At 41.4% G+C, this 21,668-nt stretch overlaps 1 protein-coding gene across 1 annotated transcript in view; it reads left to right on the forward strand.

The window, feature by feature from the left end:
* The first annotated feature begins 969 nt into the window (after nucleotides 1–969).
* The window catches only part of dnah12 (dynein, axonemal, heavy chain 12), a 42,239-nt gene continuing 21,540 nt past the window's right edge, over nucleotides 970–21,668 (forward strand). Inside the window, exons 1-39 of the mRNA XM_072713655.1 lie at nucleotides 970–1,159; nucleotides 1,564–1,633; nucleotides 1,776–1,934; nucleotides 2,281–2,476; nucleotides 2,819–3,007; nucleotides 3,111–3,264; nucleotides 3,441–3,532; nucleotides 3,615–3,793; nucleotides 3,871–4,006; nucleotides 4,098–4,223; nucleotides 4,812–4,946; nucleotides 5,230–5,423; nucleotides 5,709–5,949; nucleotides 6,105–6,290; nucleotides 6,947–7,147; nucleotides 7,779–7,973; nucleotides 8,836–8,957; nucleotides 9,274–9,556; nucleotides 10,073–10,192; nucleotides 10,628–10,784; nucleotides 11,583–11,755; nucleotides 11,863–12,015; nucleotides 12,734–12,973; nucleotides 13,109–13,354; nucleotides 13,446–13,565; nucleotides 13,986–14,095; nucleotides 14,196–14,379; nucleotides 14,503–14,643; nucleotides 14,857–14,940; nucleotides 15,246–15,434; nucleotides 15,519–15,638; nucleotides 16,153–16,341; nucleotides 16,437–16,588; nucleotides 16,889–17,027; nucleotides 17,107–17,273; nucleotides 17,727–17,982; nucleotides 18,092–18,391; nucleotides 19,822–20,000; nucleotides 21,457–21,649. Of these exons, the coding sequence (XP_072569756.1) occupies nucleotides 970–1,159; nucleotides 1,564–1,633; nucleotides 1,776–1,934; nucleotides 2,281–2,476; nucleotides 2,819–3,007; nucleotides 3,111–3,264; nucleotides 3,441–3,532; nucleotides 3,615–3,793; nucleotides 3,871–4,006; nucleotides 4,098–4,223; nucleotides 4,812–4,946; nucleotides 5,230–5,423; nucleotides 5,709–5,949; nucleotides 6,105–6,290; nucleotides 6,947–7,147; nucleotides 7,779–7,973; nucleotides 8,836–8,957; nucleotides 9,274–9,556; nucleotides 10,073–10,192; nucleotides 10,628–10,784; nucleotides 11,583–11,755; nucleotides 11,863–12,015; nucleotides 12,734–12,973; nucleotides 13,109–13,354; nucleotides 13,446–13,565; nucleotides 13,986–14,095; nucleotides 14,196–14,379; nucleotides 14,503–14,643; nucleotides 14,857–14,940; nucleotides 15,246–15,434; nucleotides 15,519–15,638; nucleotides 16,153–16,341; nucleotides 16,437–16,588; nucleotides 16,889–17,027; nucleotides 17,107–17,273; nucleotides 17,727–17,982; nucleotides 18,092–18,391; nucleotides 19,822–20,000; nucleotides 21,457–21,649 (6,660 nt within the window). The remainder of the gene's footprint in view (nucleotides 1,160–1,563; nucleotides 1,634–1,775; nucleotides 1,935–2,280; nucleotides 2,477–2,818; nucleotides 3,008–3,110; nucleotides 3,265–3,440; nucleotides 3,533–3,614; nucleotides 3,794–3,870; nucleotides 4,007–4,097; nucleotides 4,224–4,811; nucleotides 4,947–5,229; nucleotides 5,424–5,708; nucleotides 5,950–6,104; nucleotides 6,291–6,946; nucleotides 7,148–7,778; nucleotides 7,974–8,835; nucleotides 8,958–9,273; nucleotides 9,557–10,072; nucleotides 10,193–10,627; nucleotides 10,785–11,582; nucleotides 11,756–11,862; nucleotides 12,016–12,733; nucleotides 12,974–13,108; nucleotides 13,355–13,445; nucleotides 13,566–13,985; nucleotides 14,096–14,195; nucleotides 14,380–14,502; nucleotides 14,644–14,856; nucleotides 14,941–15,245; nucleotides 15,435–15,518; nucleotides 15,639–16,152; nucleotides 16,342–16,436; nucleotides 16,589–16,888; nucleotides 17,028–17,106; nucleotides 17,274–17,726; nucleotides 17,983–18,091; nucleotides 18,392–19,821; nucleotides 20,001–21,456; nucleotides 21,650–21,668) is intronic.

Below are 21,668 nucleotides of genomic sequence, written 5' to 3' on the forward strand. Positions count from 1 at the left end.
TATCATCACATACATGAGGTATTTGCTGTAACAGATTTTGGCAGGAAATCACCCGACACGCCTTATCAGCTTGTCTGCAGCAATTCCCTGAGATGCAGGGAGCTTCTGGGTTGCTTTGCTCTGACTCGTCTGTCTGGTCCATCTGTGGTCTTGTGCCAGGACAGGCCATTAGTTTGAGATATTCACTTTCCTCACCTGACTGATAGTTCTTCCACAGTTCTGAAGTACGTTTTAGGTTATTATGTTGAAATGGCATGCTATGGCGCTAGTTTAATTATAAATATTACGATTTAAAATTTTACCTCATTAGTCTACAGGACTAACTTCCACTCACGATAATAGGCAACTGTTAAATCGTAGATAATTATGCTTGCAGCTGTATTGTAATGTACTGTAATCCTATCCAAATATACATATAGGTCTATGCAAAGTTTTACATATAGATTTTTATCAGAGGTGGCCAATTTTATCTGCAATGGGCTGCAATACTTCAGTTGTTACACTTTTCACATGTGGTTTGTTTCTCCTGTAGGGTGTCCAATGCAATTCAAGCTTATCAGCAATCACAAGGCTCAAAGCTCCCTCTTCTGTCAACACCAGAGCCAGAACTACCTAGTACTGTAAGTCAGTTAATTAACTGGTAACAGTCTGGACTGGGTCATGATCATTTCTAAATGCTTTTGCACGGTATGCCAATAAAAACATCACAGATTTTTTTTTAAATTATATTTTAGATGTGCAGTGAAAACAGGAAGCGAAGAGTGAGTATGCAGCCAATCACTGTTTTCTTTTCTTAGCTTATTAAGATTTTTGAGATGATGTTACAATAAAAATGAAAAGAAATGTGTATTGCTTTTACACAGCAAGATTCATTATACTGTATGGATTAGTAAATCAAGGCCTGGTTGATTTGGGTAAGTTGATATTATTATTTCTCAAACCCTTATGCGCTTCTGATTTGCTCTGTAGATGAACTTCCTGTTTCTGAAGCGCTGTGTGGAGAGCAGGCCCAACCTGCCCATTCAGCAGCAGTGGCTGGACGCCATGCTGACCCGCGTGCCACCACAACTACGGCAGAGTCCCCAGAGCGTGCAGCTTTTAGATGAGCTGTGCAAGGAAGTCAGTGAAGACTATCTGACCTGCATGGTCAAACACACAGGTCTGCCTCCAGTAGCCCGTGAACCACTCTGTCTTACTGTATATTACACTTCTGTTTTGCTGTCAAGATGGTCAGTTATAGTGTTCAGGAGCATCCATTGTTTCTATAGTATGATGCTAATGTATGGGCACAAACCAGTGTTTGAATTCTGTCGAACATCTTGGGAGGTCCCCTGGGGGGGGGGGGGGGTCTTAGCGATATTAAAAGTAGTCCACTGGTGTTGACACTGGGTCTTTTAAGGAGGTCCCACAGCTGCATATTTTTAAACAGATCCCCCTTAATTCTAACACTGGGCACAAGTCATATTGGAGCATGAAAAGTTGCATTTATTAATTTGAATGGAATTTATGTCATTTTAGTAAGATTGCTTCTGACATGGCTGTGATTCTGTATGCCCCTTCCAGTGAACACAGTCCTCCAGAAACAAGAGAGCACAGAGACAGACGTACCTTCTGAGAAGGAAAAGTCGACACAGTCAGTATTCGCCGATAACCAAAAAGCTGAGCATCAAACTGCACAGTCCATCCTATACATTCTGTGCAGTACATGAGGTTCAACATAGGCAAAATGCAATTTTTTTTTGTATCTTCATATTTTTGCTTATTATATTTTACAGGTTTCTAGATTTTTCCACACCTTGGCATGATAGCTTTGTGAAGCATCGCAAGGAGATTAAAGCAAACTTGCACATCCTCCACCCAGTCATGAGGACAATCTTAGATACTTGCTACAAGACATTTTCTCAGCTGCTCTTGGTGGATCTTTCTGACTGCAGGTAAAATAAGAATTTTGATTTTAGGACTATTGCTGCTACTGAGCACAAGATTAAATTAGAATATAGTAATCATGAGAAAAATCTGTTTTTAGATAACTAATTTGTCATAGGTAGCAGTTTAGTATGGAGATTCAAGTAGTTTGGATTCAAGGACGTGCCAAGGATATGTCTTACAGGAAGGTAGTCAACCAAATTTTGCCATTTTTTTGTATGAAAGATTTATTGACAATAAGAATTTTTGTCAACCTTTGTCAAAATGACATGGTTGGTAAAGGCAGGAGACAAAATAAGATATAAACATGAAGAGAGTTTTGAGTTGCTTGTGTTGCTTGTGCATTGTGTGCAGGTCCATGGGACCGGTGGACTGCAAGAGCCTGAAGAACAAGGTCATTTTGGAGTGTGAGCGGACTGAGGAGAAGATCATGAATACCTGGTTTCAAAAAGTTATCCATTTACTGACAAGTAAGGACAAGCTGCAGGGTATCAAAATTAAAAAGTTGGACTCTTTTTACAACGCTGCCACTACATTAATCTCCAATCAGGTGAGATGATTCATTCCTTAATATCGCTTTGTCATTCATGTGAGGGTCATTCACTGCTCAAATCATTATAAACATTTTTTAGCTTTACTACTGTAGCTATATGTAATTAAAACATTGCCATGATTTTATTCAGCAAAAATATTCAGGTTGCACATTATATTGGTCCGCAATTAACAGTTGATTCAAAGTTTTGATCTGCTGTTCCAATTGTTGTTAAAGTGAGTCTTAATGTTCCATATCTGTTGAGTGTTAATCAGCTATAAGGATTTTTGTTGATCAGTGAATGGCAGAATATAATATAATTTGATACTATGTTAAAAGATATTACCTTGGTTTTTACAGTTGAAGATCCTGTTGCAAAGGAACGTAGAGGAATATGTCAGCCTCTTCCATCCGTCCAGGTCTCACCAACTGCTACTGTTCCACATGGATCTAACATTTGATGATGAGAAGATGGAGTTCTACCCTAGTTTTCAGGACCTTGAGGACACCGTGTTGGAGATCATGAACCGAATTACTGGCAGCATGCAAGTGAGGAAATGCTGGTGAACTTAATGATGGGCAGAATACCACTTTAAACAACTTGCTTCAAAATTATAATGATGTCAACAATCTCAATTTCCTCTGTGTGTAGAAAGTCCAAACTGTGCAGTCTTGGCTGGCGGACAACCATACTTCACTTATTGATGGTAGGTTAGCAGATCATGTTGTGACATGGGCTGAGACGACTCTGAGGAGTGCTGTGCAGAAGAACCTAGAAGAACCATATAAACACTTCCAGAATTATGGTGAATCTCCCTTTCATCCTTTCATTATTACTATGATAAACCATTTGTGGTTGAATGTAACTTAAACCATTCCTATATTGCCATAGTAGTATCCTAGCCTGTTGATGTTACAATTTGTTTACCTATATTTATGAAAATCTATTCAAGTTAAAGCTGATTTTCTTCTTTTTATATAGCGGAAAGCTATGACTGGTTGGTCAACGGGGCAGCTCAGATGAAAGTGGAAAAATTCATGGAAGTAAACCATACATTTGAGGATTACCTTCAGGTTAGTAGATGTACCCATTTTAATTAAAACATGTATTATAAAAAGGGTAAAATTAGAGAAAGAATGTATTTGTATGTTTCAGTTGGTGGAAGAGTTCCGACTACTGTCACGAGAGATTGTCAGCTTACCTGTGGTGGCCCATTTCGCCATGGTCCACCTGGACTGTGAAGAGCTGAAGCAGGGCCTGGCTCGGAAAGCAAGAGGCTTTGCACAGGCCTTGCTGGAGAAACTTGTTGCGATTCATCGTCAGGAGAGCCAGCAGTAAGTAGATTTGTCCAGGCAGACTCTGGTCTCAGCTTACAGGGATTTTTCCATAAAGGTTTTTTTCCCATCTGCAGAATTTGCAAGGAATTTGAAACTATCAAAGAAAAAGCTCTCAAGGTTCCAGAGACAACTGAGGACATGATTGAGTTGGTTGCTTATATTGAGCACACCAAGACCAAAGGGATAGGAGAGCTTAACAGCAAAATACTTGTGAGCAAACCAAAGAATAATGGACTAGTAATAAACATTTTCCTCAGTTTTGACCAGTGAAGGTTAAAAATCAGTTATTTTCTTATTGCAGGAGACACAACGTCGACTGAACTCACTACTGGATATTTACATATTTGACACCGAGGATCTCACGTTAAACTCCACAGTACTGATGTGGCAAAAGAATATAATTCCAGTTTTTGATCTCAGTGATGAGGTATTGTATGATGATGACTGTATGCACAAAAAATAGCTATTTGTTGAATATATGGGCCTGGAAAATGGATGGATGGATGTAGCTCAATAACCAGATTTAGACAGTAAAACATTTAGACATTAATACACAGTAACAATAAATAATCAAAAACAATAAACAGTAACAGTGCAAAGAATATCATGGAAATTATCGCAAGGAATTCCGTAGTAACAGCTTATAATTACAGGTCACACAGGTATATAAGGGTACAAGTCATATACTCAAGTAAGTAAGTATATGATTACATGATATTTAACTAATTTGGTGGAATATCAATTAATGCATGAAGTACCTAAGAATTACCATTCTTTAACTGATGACCTATTAAGTGTTAAGTAATGACAAAGCCACAGTGACCTCATCATTGGTTCATGGTGAGTAACAGTAATTCACGATATACCTTGCATTAATTCATGCATTAAGTCATCATTTGTTAAGCATTACTTAAGTATATGATTTGTACCCTTATTCAAAAGTGTTCCTGAATTACATGTTATTGCAAAGTGGCAACTGCACAGTGAATGAATGAATATACAAAGTACTTTGCAGGTCATGGAAAAGGCTAAGAAAAAAGGTGAGCAGGAGTTGGTGGGTCGGAGGGAAAAGCTCATGCTGGACCTGGAGAAGTTTCGCCGCAGGATGGAGGAGATTAGCGAGTGGTCGGAGCTGGACATGATGCAACAGGTATATCCCAGGGTGCCTTCTCTTCATTTTATGTTAGTCAACAATGTAATATAAGTGAAATGTGTGTGTGTGTGTACATACATAAATAAGTATATGATTACATGGAATGCAGCTAATTTTGTAGCAAATCTTTTCCTTGCTATCCAAAATGTCATGCTTGTTCTTTTCACATTTTTAAAGACAATTTGTTAATCCGTCATGTATCATTTGCATAAGTTGTACATTTGTGGGATCTTGCTCCTGTGTGAAATCAGTTGGCCTGAATTTTTCATTAATGTCACAGTACGTGAATGATGTGAGAACCATGCAGAAACGGCTCCAAGATGCAGAGGAATTCATCGTCTTTATCAATAAAGAGGAAGCACTCTACAAGTGGGACCAGACAGTGTATCCAGAGGTGGAGAACATTAAAGAGAGCCTTGAGTCTTACCAAAAGCTCTTTAGTCTAGTGTTGAAGTGGCAGAAGACAGAGAAAAGGTGTGTTGGTGCAGATGTTTTGCCTGGTGACTCTTTTGCGGACCTTAAACACAAATACTTTTATAGATCTATAATGTTAGACTCACACTGAATCATTAAAGTGCATTGTATTGGTTGCTACAGAAAGTGCCATTGACATTAGACTAAGAATTGCATTAACCATAATCTGTGTTTGCTTAAGCAATATTCAGGTTTAATTCTGGACTGTGAAATTGATGTCGACGTAAATGGTCAGCATCAGAATATGTGCCATCATTCAGCCTTCCTCATCTTCTGTGTGTTCAGGTGGATGGATGGGTCCTTTTTAGACTTGAATGGAGAGACGATGGAGACAGAAGTGGACGATTTCTTCCGGGAGATCTACAAGATGTTGAAGTTCTTTCAGCAGAAGTACAAAAAAGCTGAGCAGGAAAGGGAGAAGGTGGCTGGAGGTAAAACGCAGACTGGAGAGGCTAATGAGAGCGAGCGGGACCAGCCCATCACCCTCCTGTGTTCTTCTGTGATAGAGCAGATCAAGGAGTTCAAGGTGCACTTGGAATACATTTCTGTTTTTTTCCCTAAGCTTGTGAGATATGTATAACAATTATATCAATATCTCTTCAATAAGGTTTTTTAATACTTGTTAATATTATGTTTACACTAAAACAAAGTGCTGACACCGTTGGTTTTTTTTATTGACAGGAGAATATTCCCACAGTATCCATCCTCTGCAACCCAGGAATCAGGGCTCGGCATTGGGAGCAGATGTCAGAAGTTGCTGGTTTTGATCTGAAACCTGATTCTGGAACCACTCTAAGAAAGGTGCTGAGGCTGAGCCTCACATCCTTCTTGGACAAATTTGAGTCCATCAGCGCTGCTGCCAGTAAGGTAAAAATATGGATGATGATCACACATCAATCATGCAAATGCATTATGGGGAAACTGTTGCAGGTGTCACTCAGTGAGCCACAAATATAGCCACAGTCAATAATAAACAGGGTCAAAGCTGAAAATTGTCAATTGAATTAAGCCATTGTAAACGCCATAATTTTCATAGCAACTCTGTTACTGTTGCCCTGTTTTCTACAACAGTTTAGTCAGATTACAGTAGATTAAAAGTTATGCCAGACTGCAGGGTTGACATTATGTTGCAGTTGTGTGGTGGGTCGTAGCATAGCATCACATGTTGCCGCCTTGCAGTCTCAGGCAGGTGTTTCAGGATAAAGCAAGCATAAGCTAATACCTGTAGGACCTTAGGATTAGTAGAAAAGTACAACCGAGGATACATGTGTATGTTTTGAATGATGTCTGAAGTAGCTTTTATCGATATATTAATGAGTATCATGTTTTATTCCTAATAACTCTTTTCTCTGATACAACAATCAGTATTTTTTCTAGTCACAGACATGACTATTAACACAGATTTAAATCCATGGTAAATTTTGAGCGTAATTGAGACGCTTGGTTGCATATAATCAAGCTTAACAAAATTGTTGGCTCAAGCAGAAGTCCTGGTTGTTCTCCTCTATCCCCATGTTGTATAGGAGTATTCCCTGGAGAAAGCTATGCATACCATGGTGGAGGTGTGGGACACGGTCTCATTCAACCACCACCCATACAGGGAGTCTGGTGTGTCCATCCTCACGGCGGTGGATGAGATACAGACCACGCTGGATGACCAGATTGTCAAGACTCAGACTATGCGAGGCTCACCATTCATTAAGCCCTTTGAGAAGGAGATTAAGGCATGATTACCTGTACATGTGTTATAATTCAAATCAAATCACTTTATTTGTCACATCACTTGACACTTAGATGAGTGAAAGACTTGAGTGCTGGTTCACAACAGCAGCAACAAAGTAGTGCAAATATTCTGAACAAAGGCAGCTTTTCATAGTAATTCACCCAATACTGTCAGTAGGTACCTAAAACAGCTGTTATTTAGAACTGGTGTTTGATAAAAGGAGATTTGGGGATCTAAAATCTTTAAAAATGTATAGATGACACAGTAACACTTTACTTGACGGGGCACAAATAATATAGCATTATACTATTACTTATGTATTAATTAATCACAAACTAAGTCTTAGTTACATACTGATCTCATGTTAATTAATCGTTAATAAATCGTGACATTTTATCAAGCAGTTACTATATTTCTTACTATATCTGTTAATTCTGAAAACCTTTGTGAACTACTGAAGGAACAAATAATGAATAACACAAGTGAAATACTGATCTCATGTTTGTTCATTATTGAATCGTGATGCATCTTTTATCTCAAGTAGCAACTATATTTGTTCATAATTTGTGCTTCAGCAGTAACTGAATTGTTTGCATATGCATTCTGTTACAAGTGTGGCTGTTCTGGTTCAGGCATGGGAGGAGCGACTGATTCATATCCAGGAGACCATCGATGAGTGGCTGAAGGTGCAGGCACAATGGCTGTACCTGGAACCAATCTTCTCCTCCGAAGACATCATGCAGCAGATGCCTGAGGAAGGACGTTTGTTTCAAACTGTGGATAAGCACTGGAGGGATGTTATGAGGCACTGTGTGAAGGACCCCAAGGTACTGTGATGAACAGCAAGGTCTTTCGGGAATCCCATCTTACATTCTAATAGTCCTGCATTGAATGCGTGGTCACAGGGGTACTGTCTGCGGTAGCTATCTTAAATCAAGCTGAATTGTGGTTTCCCATCTTATAAGGACCCTGAATTATCATAAAAACACCTCCAGATGCCAGAAAAAACCATAACCTTTGTAACCCTAAACCTACCTTCAGATGGCTAACCCTGAATTAGGGACTTAGGGTGACACAACAGGCTGTTGGAAAGTATGAAATATGCTAATAAATCAAGCTAAGGTGTGGCTTCCCGTTATACAGGGGCACTGAACTATCATAAAAACAGGTCTGGATGTCCAAAAAGCCATACATTTTCTAACCCTAACCCTATCTTCAGTTAGCTTACCCTAATTTGAGGACTGAAGGTGTTGTAGGGAATTATGAAAAATGCTATTAAATATCATTGAGGCATGGTAAAAAGATATTATGAATAGGAAATGATGCTTATAGGGAAGTATTAGGTTGCAGCAGTGTATTGTGCACATCAGAACTATGACTTTAATGTTCATTAAAAGCTGCCTGTCTTCTAGTTTTGCAAAAACACTGCAGGACATTTGAAGAGTAATTATCGGAGGAATTTTCTATTTTTCATATTATTATGTCATATAATTTTGAATGTTGTTTGTCTTCAAATTACGGAAGGATGTTTTAAGCTTCTGACATGTTATCAGGTCAATGCATTCATTATATCTTTTTATTGTTTGGAAGACCAATCAGTGTAAACGCTACATGTTCATTCTGCTGTATTCTTCAGAACTTGTGGCATCATGGTATTTTTTCATCTCTGTATTTTCACATTGGATGTAGATCTTATCAGCCACCGCATTCCCGGGTCTACTGGAGAAACTGCAAGATTCTAACAGTCTTCTGGATAAGATAATGAAGGGCCTTAATGCATACCTTGAGAAGAAACGACTCTTTTTTCCTAGGTAGGGACAAAATAATTAAATTTAATGATGGTTTCATTACCATTATCATTCTATATTGCTATGTAACTTACATTGCTAGTTAATAATTCAGTTATTACTTCATTAACACTCAAGCATTCATCTAATTCATCGAGACAACCTGATACATTACCCAATCAGCAGCCGAGTAATTTATATACTGGTTTCAGCAGGAATCACCTCAAACCTTTTCATAAAATAGACCTTTTACCCTACATGCAAATAATACCCAACTATCCTTTTAAATGCCACGGATGTCTTGGGTGCTATCTTTATCTATTATTTCTCTTTGTCCCAGGTTTTTCTTTCTATCGAATGATGAGATGCTGGAGATCTTGTCAGAGACCAAGGACCCCACTCGTGTGCAGCCACACTTGAAGAAGTGCTTCGAGGGCATCGCCAAGCTGGACTTCCTGCCGAACCTGGACATCCAGGGCATGTACAGCAGCGAAGGGGAGCGTGTGGGGCTCATTCAGCTCGTCTCCACCTCAGAAGCACGGGGGGCAGTGGAGAGATGGCTGGTGCAGGTGGAAGATGTCATGCTGCGTAGCGTTCGAGACGTGGTGTCCCGCTCCAGAGAGGTGAGACCCATCATCTTCTCTCAGCAGCGTATACAGGGATGGGGCCACAGGGTGGGGTTAGAGGGGTACTCTCCCCAGCAGAAAGCCAATTGGCCCTGCTAGTGGCCCTTCCCTTGTCACTCACCAAAGCAAGAAATGTCATTGGTGAATGATGAAATCAGCTATTCCATATGCATTATGGCCCCTGGTAGGCTCTCCATCTTGATAAATCCTCGAATCGCCCCTGTCTTCTGGTTTTATTTTCACGAAATCCTAAAGTTGCTAGGTGCCTGTATCCCACTGATGTAATTCTAATGTTTCATAACCTAATATTGTTCTAGAAAAATGTAAGTTATATGTTACATTTTCTCTTATATTCGCTCATATATAAATGTGTACAAAAGATTTCTGACAATAATTGCTTTAATTAAAATGCTGGTCCTTCATACTAGCCATATTAGACTACGAGTGTTTGCTCCTTTATTGCTCCCCTGGTTGTTACCACTCTGGTAATGCATTACTGATCTATACCTGTAGGCTTATCCTCAGAGCAAACGCAGCAACTGGGTCAGGGAGTGGCCTGGACAGGTGGTCCTCTGCACTTCACAGATATTTTGGACTGCTGAGGTTCATGAAGCCATCAGGAACAACCCTCAGGTAGCTTTCACAGTTAAATGTTATTAGTAATAGAAAATTCTCTGATGGATCCAACCTTGTGTCTAGTCACTGCACTATTGAAGTGGATCAGGATTATAGTAACACTGAGTGGTTGGTTACTCATTCTTATTTTGCACTGTCTTGTCTTGTCTTGCATTGCACTACTGTTTGTCCTGCACTGTCTTGTCCTGTCCTGTCTTGTCTGTCCCCTCCCCTGACGCACCTGTACCTTGTGACTGAAGCATAAAAAATTTGACTGTGTTCCTCAGAACACATGTGACAATAAAGCTTGAAAATTGAACTTCAAAAGAAACCAGATGATTGTTTAAAAAACATGTACTGGACTTATTTCTAATCAATTAGGACAGGTCATGTAAATGTCGTGCATGAAGAACCCAGAGCCTAGAGTTTATCATGAACTGCTTTCCACTGTAGGGCCTGAAGCTCTACTCCCAGCAGCTGCAGAACCAGCTAAATGACATCGTGGAGCTGGTCAGGGGAACGCTGCCAAAGCAGACTCGCATCACGCTGGGGGCCTTGGTCACCATCGACGTGCATGCCCGGGATGTGGTCACCGAGATGATCGACAAGGGTATCCAAATTTTCCAAAATTACTTACTGAGCACATACAGTGCCAGTCAAAAGTTTGGACACGCCAAGCCGCCTACGCTAAGCCGGCATCACATGACCTGACCACCTGGCCTAAACACAGTAGAGATGGTTTTGGAGGAGTTCGACCAGAGAGTGATGGAAAAGCAGCCAATGAGTGCTCAGCATATATGTGGGATCTCCTTCATCCGCTAGAAAAGCATCCCAGGAGGCCACCTCACGAAACTGGCATAGAGGAGAAACTAGGGTCAGCCAAAACCTAGAGCAACTGAGGTTAAGGGTCTTGCTCAAGGGCCCAATGGTAGCATCACTCTGCTGACCCCGCACAGCCGCTCCCCTAACAAATTATTTTTTTTGGTTAATATTTTTTTTGTCAGTGCACTGTTCCAAATATGGTATTTTATAGTTTTGATGTCTTAGAGTACAAATAGACCTTTCTATGGGTAAGCGTGTCCAAACTTTTGACTGTCTGTCACGTTAAGATTTGTTTGCAGTGTCTCTACTGCACTACATGTGCCATCCTTGCACTTTGTCTGTTTTGCACTGTATGTATATGTCACCTATGCTCTACATACAGTACCTCACTGCCCAATACAACAGAATTTCCCCCTGGCATAGATAAATATTTATCTAATCTAATTTAAACATCAGAATAAATACAATTCAGAATGCAGTTTAATTAGTTTTTTTAGGCAATTGTGAATGGATGAATTCAAACTAATAGCTATGGGTATCCGTGTGTTGTCCTGTGACTTGTCCACACCTTGTCCACACCAACAAGGTGTCTCCCAAGAAACAGACTTCCAGTGGTTGGCTCAGCTCAGATACTACTGGGATCAGGACAACGTGCGTGTGCGCATCATCAACTGCGATGTCAAGTACGCGTATGAGTACCTCGGCAACTCTCCGAGGCTAGTCATCACCCCTCTGACGGATCGGTGCTACCGCACGCTGGTAAGCTACGGGAGTGTGGCTAAATGGGGAACGGGCTGTGAGAAGAACCGCCTGAGCTTGTTTGGCAAGATGCAGAGCTGTAACACCATGCTGCCTATCCTTGGCAGATCGGGGCCCTTTATCTGAGCCTGGGTGGGGCTCCTGAGGGCCCCGCTGGGACAGGTAAGACGGAAACGTCGAAGGACCTGGCCAAGGCGCTGGCGGTGCAGTGCGTTGTGTTCAACTGCTCAGATGGGCTGGACTACCTGGCCATGGGAAAGGTAATTAATGAAGTGATTTATATGGGAAAGAACAGTATTAATGTAATTCTTTACTCCAGTTCTGGACATTTCTTCTTCTCGGGTCTCGTTGCTGGAATCATACAAAGATGCAACATTCCAGAATTTCCCCCTGGGATCAATGAAGTTCATCTTAATCTTAATCTTAATCTTAATCTTAATCTTAACATTTGCACCATTTAAATGTTTACATTTCCATCAGCACAGACCCCTGACAATCTGATTGCATATTATAATTGCACATTGGGTTGTATATTATGTAGTTTATGTATAGATGTATCTGCCTGTGTCAACTTCCTGAATTGCTTGAATGCTATATGTATTACATACCTTGCATTTACTCCTCTTTGTATCTTGCATCTTGTGTCTTTTCTCTGCGTTATGCCCTTATTGTTAGTTGTCTATTGTCATGGTGTCTCCAACAATAGCAAGCTGTGCCAGCACGCACTTTCAGCATTCGTGTGGCAGTAGAGATTCTGATTCTGATTGTGAAATGCCCAAAGCACTTGTACGAATGCATTGTGAGTGTGACAGTCTTTCAGGAAATAAAATAAACCACAGTCACAGACAGAAAAAATGTCACGGCAAAGTACGGTTAAATTAAGACATGCAGAAAGATGATGCGATACCCCCTGTCTTAGTGAAGAACCTCAGCTTGAGTGTCAGAATCAGCTTCTAATAATATGTGTTTTTTTCAAAGTTTTTCAAAGGACTGGCCTCCTCAGGTGCTTGGGCCTGTTTTGACGAATTCAACCGCATCGAGCTGGAGGTACTGTCTGTGGTGGCCCAGCAAATCCTCTGCATCCAGAGGGCCATCCAGATGAAGCTCGAGTACTTTGACTTTGAAGGCACCGAGCTGCGTCTTAACCCTAACTGCTTTGTGGTCATCACCATGAACCCAGGCTACGCAGGCCGGTCTGAGCTCCCTGATAACCTCAAGGTGCCTTTTGCAGTCTTTGTGAATGCCTTTCATCTGTGATTCTCAGAGTTTTTGCTTTGGTTATTGTTTCTGTTTCTTCATCATCTTTTATGCTTTTTGCTTGTGAAAATGTATATATACATTTCCGGTCACCAGGTCCTGTTCAGAACGGTGGCGATGATGGTTCCCAACTATGCCTTGATAGCGGAGATCTCCCTCTACTCCTACGGTTTCCTCAATGCGAAGCCACTGTCAGTAAAGATTGTGATGACCTACCGTTTGTGCTCGGAGCAGCTGTCCTCCCAATTTCACTACGACTATGGCATGCGAGCGGTCAAGGCAGTGCTGGTGGCTGCCGGCAATCTCAAACTGAAGTTTCCAGATGAAAATGAGGACATTCTGGTGAACATTGAAATTTTTTTGCAAACGGGTTTTTTTCTTTCTTGCTGTAAGCAGTCGGTGCCCAAGATTCCTGATTGTATTTCTTTTTCAGATTCTTCGCTCCATCAAAGATGTAAATGAGCCCAAGTTCCTGTCCCACGACATTCCTCTCTTTAACGGGATCACAAGCGATCTATTCCCGGGAACATCCCTGCCTGCCGCTGACTATAAGGTCCTTAGGATTGAACTTAATTCGCACTGCCGTTTTGATATATCTATTGTGCTAGGCTGTGAAATGGACAGCATACCCAGGGGTAGATTAACATAGTCAGAGGCCGCAGGGCTATTTGAGTTGTCAGAGGCCCCTATTCTGTATTCTTCGATGGTGTAGTTGTTGACATGCCAGTGAAGGTAAAAATTGTTGAATATCATAATGCGCAGACTGGATAATAGAAAGAAGGGGCCTCCCATAGGGAAGAAATGTATTATATTTCAGTTAAATTTTATTGCATTTGCTTAGTTGAGGTCCCTATTTAGTGGAGGCCCCTGGGCTTCAGCCTGGGTAAACCCATGCATTAAAGTCCCCTTGATCATACCACATGTTCTACTATTCTCCTCAATCGTTTCCCATATTCTTGTGGTTTATTTGCAGCTCTTTCTGGAGTGTGCACAGGAATGCTGCAAGACTCATAACGTTCAGCCAGAACAGGTCTTCCTAGCCAAGATGATCCAATCTTATGAAATGATGATTGTTCGACACGGGTGAGTCTTAAAAATGTCATGCATCGGAACATGTCGACAAATATCAGCTGGGGTTTAATGCATATTTATATGCTCAGTACTAAGAGAAACATGCTTTTAGGTTCATGCTTGTAGGAGAGCCCTTTGCGGGTAAAACCAGAGTGTTACATGTCCTGGCCGACACTCTGACACTGATGAATGAGAGAGGATATAATGAAGAACTGAAGGTTCAGTACCGCACAGTCAACCCAAAATCCATCACAATGGGCCAGCTCTTTGGTCAGTTTGATCCAGTGTCCCATGAGGTGAATATCAGCATATTTTTTTCTCCCCTTCTACAGTGCTCCTCTTTCTTTTCCCTCCCATTCTTTTAAATTCATTGTTCCCTTCTGTTTAAAGTAAGTTTGTCATTTTTGTGCGTTTCACAGTGGATGGATGGGGTTGTAGCCAACACCTTCAGGGAATTTGCCTCCGCAGACAACACAGAGCGCAAGTGGGTGGTGTTCGACGGTCCCATAGACACCCTGTGGATTGAGAGCATGAACACAGTGCTTGACGACAACAAAAAGGCAAGGAATCACAACTCGTCTGAATTGACGGAAAATATTTAAATTCAAATGAAAAGGCGGAAGAGTTCTGCACATCCTGTCAGATTCCTGTTTGTTTTTCCTGCTGTCTGCATTAGTATAAAGCAATCTTTAGAAATGTTTCATAAAATTGCATGAAAAACAGGCCAACATATTATTTTGAGCCCTTCTAGTAAATCCTTCCTTCTTTGCCAGCTGTGTCTCATGAGTGGAGAGATCATCCAGATGTCCAATCAGATGAGCCTCATTTTTGAAGCCATGGACTTATCCCAGGCCTCAGTATGTGTCCACACTGCTCCCACTGTCCTTCAGTAGCTATAATCCTACAATAACACTTTTTTATACACACTTTCAACATTACTAGATTAAATTATCCGATCATATTAAGCTACTCCTGTACTTTACTCACGCCTACATTAACCTTCTGAACAATATTTAAGAATTTAAATATTTAACAAAATTAACTACTTTTGTTTGCTTTATCTTTTCTAGTTTGTTTTCAAGAATCATTTCAAGAATAATTTAAATAATAAAAAAAACCTCTCTAAACTATTAATAACCAGAAACACATCTTCTCCTCCCAGCCAGCGACTGTGAGTCGCTGTGGAATGATCTATATGGAGCCTTCTCAGTTGGGCTGGATGCCCTTAGTGCGCTCTTGGCTGAACACCCTGCCGGAACCTCTTCAGGCTCCTGAGAGCTCTACCCTGTTGATGGAGCTCTTCCACTGGCTTGTGCCTCCTTCCCTCAGGGTGCTTCGTAAACACTGCAGGGTGGGCGCCATCTTCCGTGATCAAACCCGACACAAATTCAGCCCGGCGGATCTCTGCCTTTCTCACGGCTTTGGTTCCCTCTAGGAGGTGGCCCCCACGAACAACAGTAATGTGGTGGTCTCCTTAACCCGGTACATCATGATGCTCCTAACGGAACCGGTGAAGGAACAGCCGGAGAACAAGAACCTAAGCACATGGATCATGGTAAAAATGTCAATACCAGTGCAAATACAGAGAGGTGTTACACCAGAATACATATTACAACCGTCTACAGAACAGATTTTAAATAAAAAAAGCTTCTATCCTATTATCAGGGCCAAATTAACTTCTCTAGGGGCCCTAGGTTGACGTGGTCAGGAGGCTCCCTAAGTCGGCTACTTCAGCTGAAAGAAAAACAAGAGAGAATTAAAAATAATGTAACATAATTAATCTGTTAATCAGAGAGGGTGCTAGGGTGCTAGCCCTAAAATCTGCAGAGCGGTGGGGGTGCTGGTGGATCGACTGGCCAGGATTAATTTTGTTGGACGGGGCCCCTGATGTTTGCTGGGGCCCGTGGCTATACCCTAGGATACTGTTTGCATTGATCTGCCCCTGCCTATTGTCATTGTTATTTTTGTATAAATATTTCACTCCTAGAGGGAAAGGGACTAGATGTCTCCTCCTTCATCTAGAAGTTGAGCTTTGAGACAGAGACAAATCCATCATGCTGGTTCCACAGGCAGCCTTCGGCTTCTCCCTCGTGTGGTCTGTGGGCGGCAGCTGTGATTCAGACAGCCGTCTCAAGTTTGATAGTTTCCTGAGGGACATCATTTCTGGGCGACTGAAGGAACACCCAGTCCCTGCTGCCGTTGGACGATGGGACTGCGCCTTTGATGACAAGGGTCTGGTGTACGACTACTCCTATGAGGTACTCCTGTGAGACAATCCCATAAGAAATAGTCGTGGTGACATTGAGTCTAAGAGTGCCAGTTTTACTTTCCTGAAATCCTTTCTGCCCATTAGTTCAAAGGTAAAGGCCGTTGGGTTCATTGGAATGAGGCAATAAAGAACATCAATCTCGGAGACACAAACAACAAAGTGCAGGATATCATTGTTCCCACCATCGACACCATCCGGTATACCTACCTGATGGACCTCTGCATTCAGCACGGCATGTAAGCATATAGCACAGTAAGGACTGTGGCAAGTTTGCCTGCAGCAAGGATAATGAGCTGAAATCTTATGCTGAAGGTTTGTTTTTGTGATAGCATTCAGTTTATTGTCTGTGTTTCCGACAGTGCAGTCAGCCTAGTTTTATTTTGTGAAAATGTAATGTTTTGGTAAACTGGCAACCTCACTATTTATATTCCTATTAAAGTGCTCCAGTCAGTTCTCTCTAGCCAGTTCCTTTGCCCTGCAAGAGTTTTCAGACTGCATTCTGGACATGCTGGATTTTTTTTTTGAATGTTTTGAAGGCCACTTCTGTTTGTGGGTCCCACTGGCACTGGTAAGTCAGTATATGTGAAGGAGAAACTCATGAACAATCTGGACAAGGACACCTATTTGCCTTTCTTCATCAACTTCTCAGCCCGGACAAGCGCCAACCAGTGCCAGGTAAAGAAGGTTATTATTACTGCAGTCGTAACAGATACCCCCCATTTTGACAACTTCTGATTAATTTGTACCTTCTTAGAGCATCATAATGTGCAGACTGGATAAGAGAAGGAAGGGGGTGTATGGACCACCCATGGGGAAGAAATGTATTATATTTGTGGATGATATGAACATGCCGGCGTTGGAACAATTTGGGGCACAGCCTCCTCTGGAACTACTGCGCCAGTTCTTGGACCATGGAAACTGGTAAACTCGGAACATCTTTCACTTATAAAAATAACATGCCATCATTATGAATACATATTCATATTCAGTGGCCACTATTAGGTACATTGTGTACTGGTTGGTACCCTACAGAACAACCTGAATTTTTTGAGACATGGATTCTGCAGGGTGGCAAAAACTTTCCTATCATCTATGACATGACATTTTTGCATTTGTGGCCTTCTTGTTGACTTTCTCTTAATATTCCCCTCTGACTACTCACCTTAACAAGGTGTTTTCAGCAACAGAACTTTCTAAAGCTTTGCCAAACAGTAACTTAACCTCTTCATGGTATAGAAACTCAACTTCTTTTTAAGAAAGAAATTAACTGCATGGCACTGTAGCACTGTATACCACTCATTATTTGTTATTTTGGAAACTGCTCTCAATAAGTTACTCGAAAGATTCTGTTGAATTCCTAAATAAATGTTGCAGGTATGACTTGAAGGATACGACCAAGATTGCTCTGGTAGAGTTGTATCTAATCTCAGCAATGGGGCCCCCCGGTGGTGGGAGGAATGCAGTCACACCACGTTTTTTGCGCCATTTCAACATATGCGCCATCAATGCCTTCAGTGACGACACCATGGTCCACATTTTCTCCAACATTGTGGCTTTTTACATGCGCAATAATAACTTTCCACCCGAGTACTTCACTGTGGGCAAGCAAATTGTGGCTGCTACCATGGAGGTCAGTCTTATTTGCTGTACATGGTACCATGTCGGTTATTCACATATCACTCAAATAACTGAAGTAATTCTGCAATTTGATGTTTTGCAATAATCCTCTTATATCCCAGGTGTATAAGAAAGCAACGGAAAACCTGCTGCCCACCCCAGCCAAGTCCCACTACACCTTCAACCTACGGGACTTTGCCCGCGTGGTGCAGGGCTGCCTGCTCCTCGGGAAGGAGTCCCTGAACAGCAAGCGCACCATGATCCGCCTCTTTGTGCACGAGGTTTTCCGTGTCTTCTATGATCGGCTGGTGGACGATAAGGATCGAGAATGGCTGTACCAGCTCATTATCAAAATAGTGAAGGAACACTTCCAGGAGAATTTTGACTCTGTGTTTGAAGACCTCAGTCATGACAATAGGGAGGTAAATGTTGAAATAATGTACTTTTCTATTTGTTTGCGAATACACTGCCAGTATTATGGGATATTGCATACAGAGGTGGATAGTTTAGGTCCAGACCAAGATTTTGTTTCAACCAGCCAGTTGAGTATAGAGAGTCACATTCACTGAGTACTCACCTGGTTGGTTGAAACAAAATTTTGGTCTGGATTGGTACTTTCTGACCCTTAAACTTTCCACCTTTGATTGCATCTTACTGGGCTGGACTGATGTAATTCGTGACACATATAATATGATTGTCAATTTAGATATTACTTATTGGCAAAATTGTGCTATGTTCAGTACTGTGTAAAAGTCTTAGGCAGTCAAAGAAAATGTTTGAAGCTGTTTATCTAGGTAGTAAGTACATATTTGCTCAGAACAAAAAGAAAAACAATTTCACATTAGAGCAAATGAAAATGCGGAGTAACAATAAACAACAGTTTCTTCCAAATAGTTACTATCTTGTTGGATGGCTAGATGAATACCAGTTCAGTTCCCAAACGTCTCCTTAGGCCATTCCATGCATTCCTTAAATTTCACCACCAGCTCAAATAATTAATTTAATTAGTTAAATAACTTGATAAGATATTAATTAGCCAAACATGGTATAACAGTGCTCAAGCCAACACATAAATTGGTGTGTTGGATTGTTACTGCAGGTTTTAAAATGGCTAAGCTGTTGCACTTTGACAGACATAGTATCAGTTTCACACCAACATGAAGATCATTTAAAAATAATTTTCTTTGACTGCCTAAGATTTTCACAGTGCTGCATATTTCTTAGTGATGGTGATTTGCGTTAAGTATTTACACAATAGGAGGTAATGTAAAAGACTGGCAATCATGTTTCTGCTGCAGGCTTTACTCTGCGTCTGTGTGTCTCAGATTCGTTGGATTTGCAGCTGTCTGTATAAGAACATAAGAACTATACAAACAAGAGGAGGCCATTCGGCCCATCGAGCTCGCTTGGGGAGAACTTAACTAATAGCTCAGAGTTGTTAAAATCTTATCTTGCTCTGATTTAAAGGAACCCAAGGATTCAGCTTGCACTACGTTATCAGGAAGACTATTCCATACTCTGACTACACGCTGTGTAAAGAAGTGCTTCCTTAAATCCAGTTTGAAATGTTCTCCCGCTAATTTCCACCTATGGCCACGAGTTCTTGTATTTGAACTAATGCTGAAGTAACTATTTGGTTGAACGGCATCCAACCCTGTTAGAATCTTATAGACCTGGATCATGTCCCCCCTCAGTCTCCTTGCTTGAGGCTGAACAGATTTAGCTCAACTAACCTTTCCTTGTATGACATTCCTCTAAGACCAGGAATCATTCTTGTGGCCCTACTGTACCATACTATGGTTTGAAATTCCACAACTTTCTTACTCCTTTCTGTCTGTGTTTTTGGGCCCAGCTATGTGAGGAGGACATGAAAGGCCTGATGTTTGGAGACTACATGAACACAGAGCTGGAAGGTGATGAGCGGCTTTATGCTGAGGTTCCCTCCATGGAGCTCTTTAGCCAGGTGGTGGAACTCTGCCTGGACGAGTACAACCAGACGCATAAGAACCGCATGAACCTGGTCATCTTTGGGTAAATTCATTTATCTTTATTCTCCATCATAGAGGTGGAACAGGGGTAATGCCAGACATCCTAAATGTTTGCATTTGCTTTAGTAAAGTTTACAGCAATAATTGTTTAAAAGCTAGCCAGCTTTCTTAATGAATAATGATAGTTATAAATGCTAGTGTTAAACTCAGCTCCCTTTTGAAATCAGGTAAACTACTGTTTGCAATGGAAAAATCGCTATTGTAAATGGTGCAGCGAGACAAGCTAAACTTTGTGTAGTCTGGTTTGGAAATCTAGCCCATACATTGTCATTACTGTTTGTTTTTTTTTCAACAAATTATGTATTTTGTTTTTTTCCATCAAAAGTATTTCACTACTATTTTTTTTCTTCTAAAAGTTCTTTTGGCTACTATTTTTATGATACATAACGGTCGTTGACTTGGCTGGACATCTGTGCTGCATGGATCAGCAAACAAACGCAGACTAAACAACAAAGGCTATTTCATCAGTGCAATTTTGCGTCAGTAAGTTAGCTTATGATTCGGGAGGTGGTTTGAGCTGAAGTTTAAATCAACATAACGATACATACAGCTGAAGATCTGCTGTCTGACAGGGCTACACACAGTGTGATGTTATCTGATATTGTTAGAAAATTAAGAAAAAACAGTAATGGAAAAACAACTTTCCATTTGATTTGTATAGCGCATTTTCACAACATTACATTGTTTCAAAGCACTTTACATTATCCCTGCCTGAAGCCCCCAGGGAGGATGCCAGAGGTAACAGACGCAGGGAAAAACTCATAGTAAGGAACCAGACTCATAGAGGGCGCCCATCCTCCTTGAGCATGCTGAGGAAGTCAAATTAACAAAGTCCTGAGTTATACCCTCTAATTTGTTAAGTCCAGGTATAAATGCAGAATCACTGTCAGGAGGGCAGGCTGGAAGTAGCAGGTAGTAGCAGCGTTGCAGGCAGCAAGGTAGGCAGGATATCTTGCATTTTTGGGTCTCCAGGCAGCGCACCCCAGGGGGGGGTTTGGGGGGGTGCATTAGCCAAAGTAAAGGAAACTACAGGTAACGCAAACAGTTAAGTGAGTACAGTGTATAACATAAGGCTATGGCAGCATAAGTAGGAGGGAGAGGCAGGTGGGAACGCAGGTGTGGGGAGTCCCTGAAACATCAGCACTCCAATTCCACGAGGGGGTGTGAAGCTAGAGTGACATTTGGTGGAAAAAATAATAATAGCTCATGGCCTTTCTGGACTCCTGTAGTGTGAGATGTGTGTTCTATATTTTCCTTTTCTATTTGATGGCTCTGTCATTGTGTCTCTCTGTCACAACAACTTTGACTATGAAACGATCGAAGGAGGTAACGTCTAAAGAGGCTGAACATGTAAAGCCCATCTAGAAACAAAAAAAGGCATGTTCCGTTAGAACAAAGGATCAGCAGGTAGACGGTCCTATGCTGTGTTTGCCTTTCAGGTACGTCCTAGAGCACCTTTCTCGGATCAGTCGTGTTCTGAAGCAGGCTGGGGGCAATGCCCTCCTGGTGGGAGTGGGTGGCAGCGGTCGGCAGTCCCTCACACGCCTGGCCACCTCCATGGCTAAGATGGTACTCTTTCAGCCTGAGATCTCCAAGAGCTATGGCATGACCGAGTGGAGAGAAGATCTCAAGGTACATGACACTAACAGAA

The sequence above is a fragment of the Paramormyrops kingsleyae genome, chromosome 6, assembly GCF_048594095.1.
Source record: "Paramormyrops kingsleyae isolate MSU_618 chromosome 6, PKINGS_0.4, whole genome shotgun sequence".
Classification (NCBI taxonomy): Eukaryota; Metazoa; Chordata; class Actinopteri; order Osteoglossiformes; family Mormyridae; genus Paramormyrops; species Paramormyrops kingsleyae.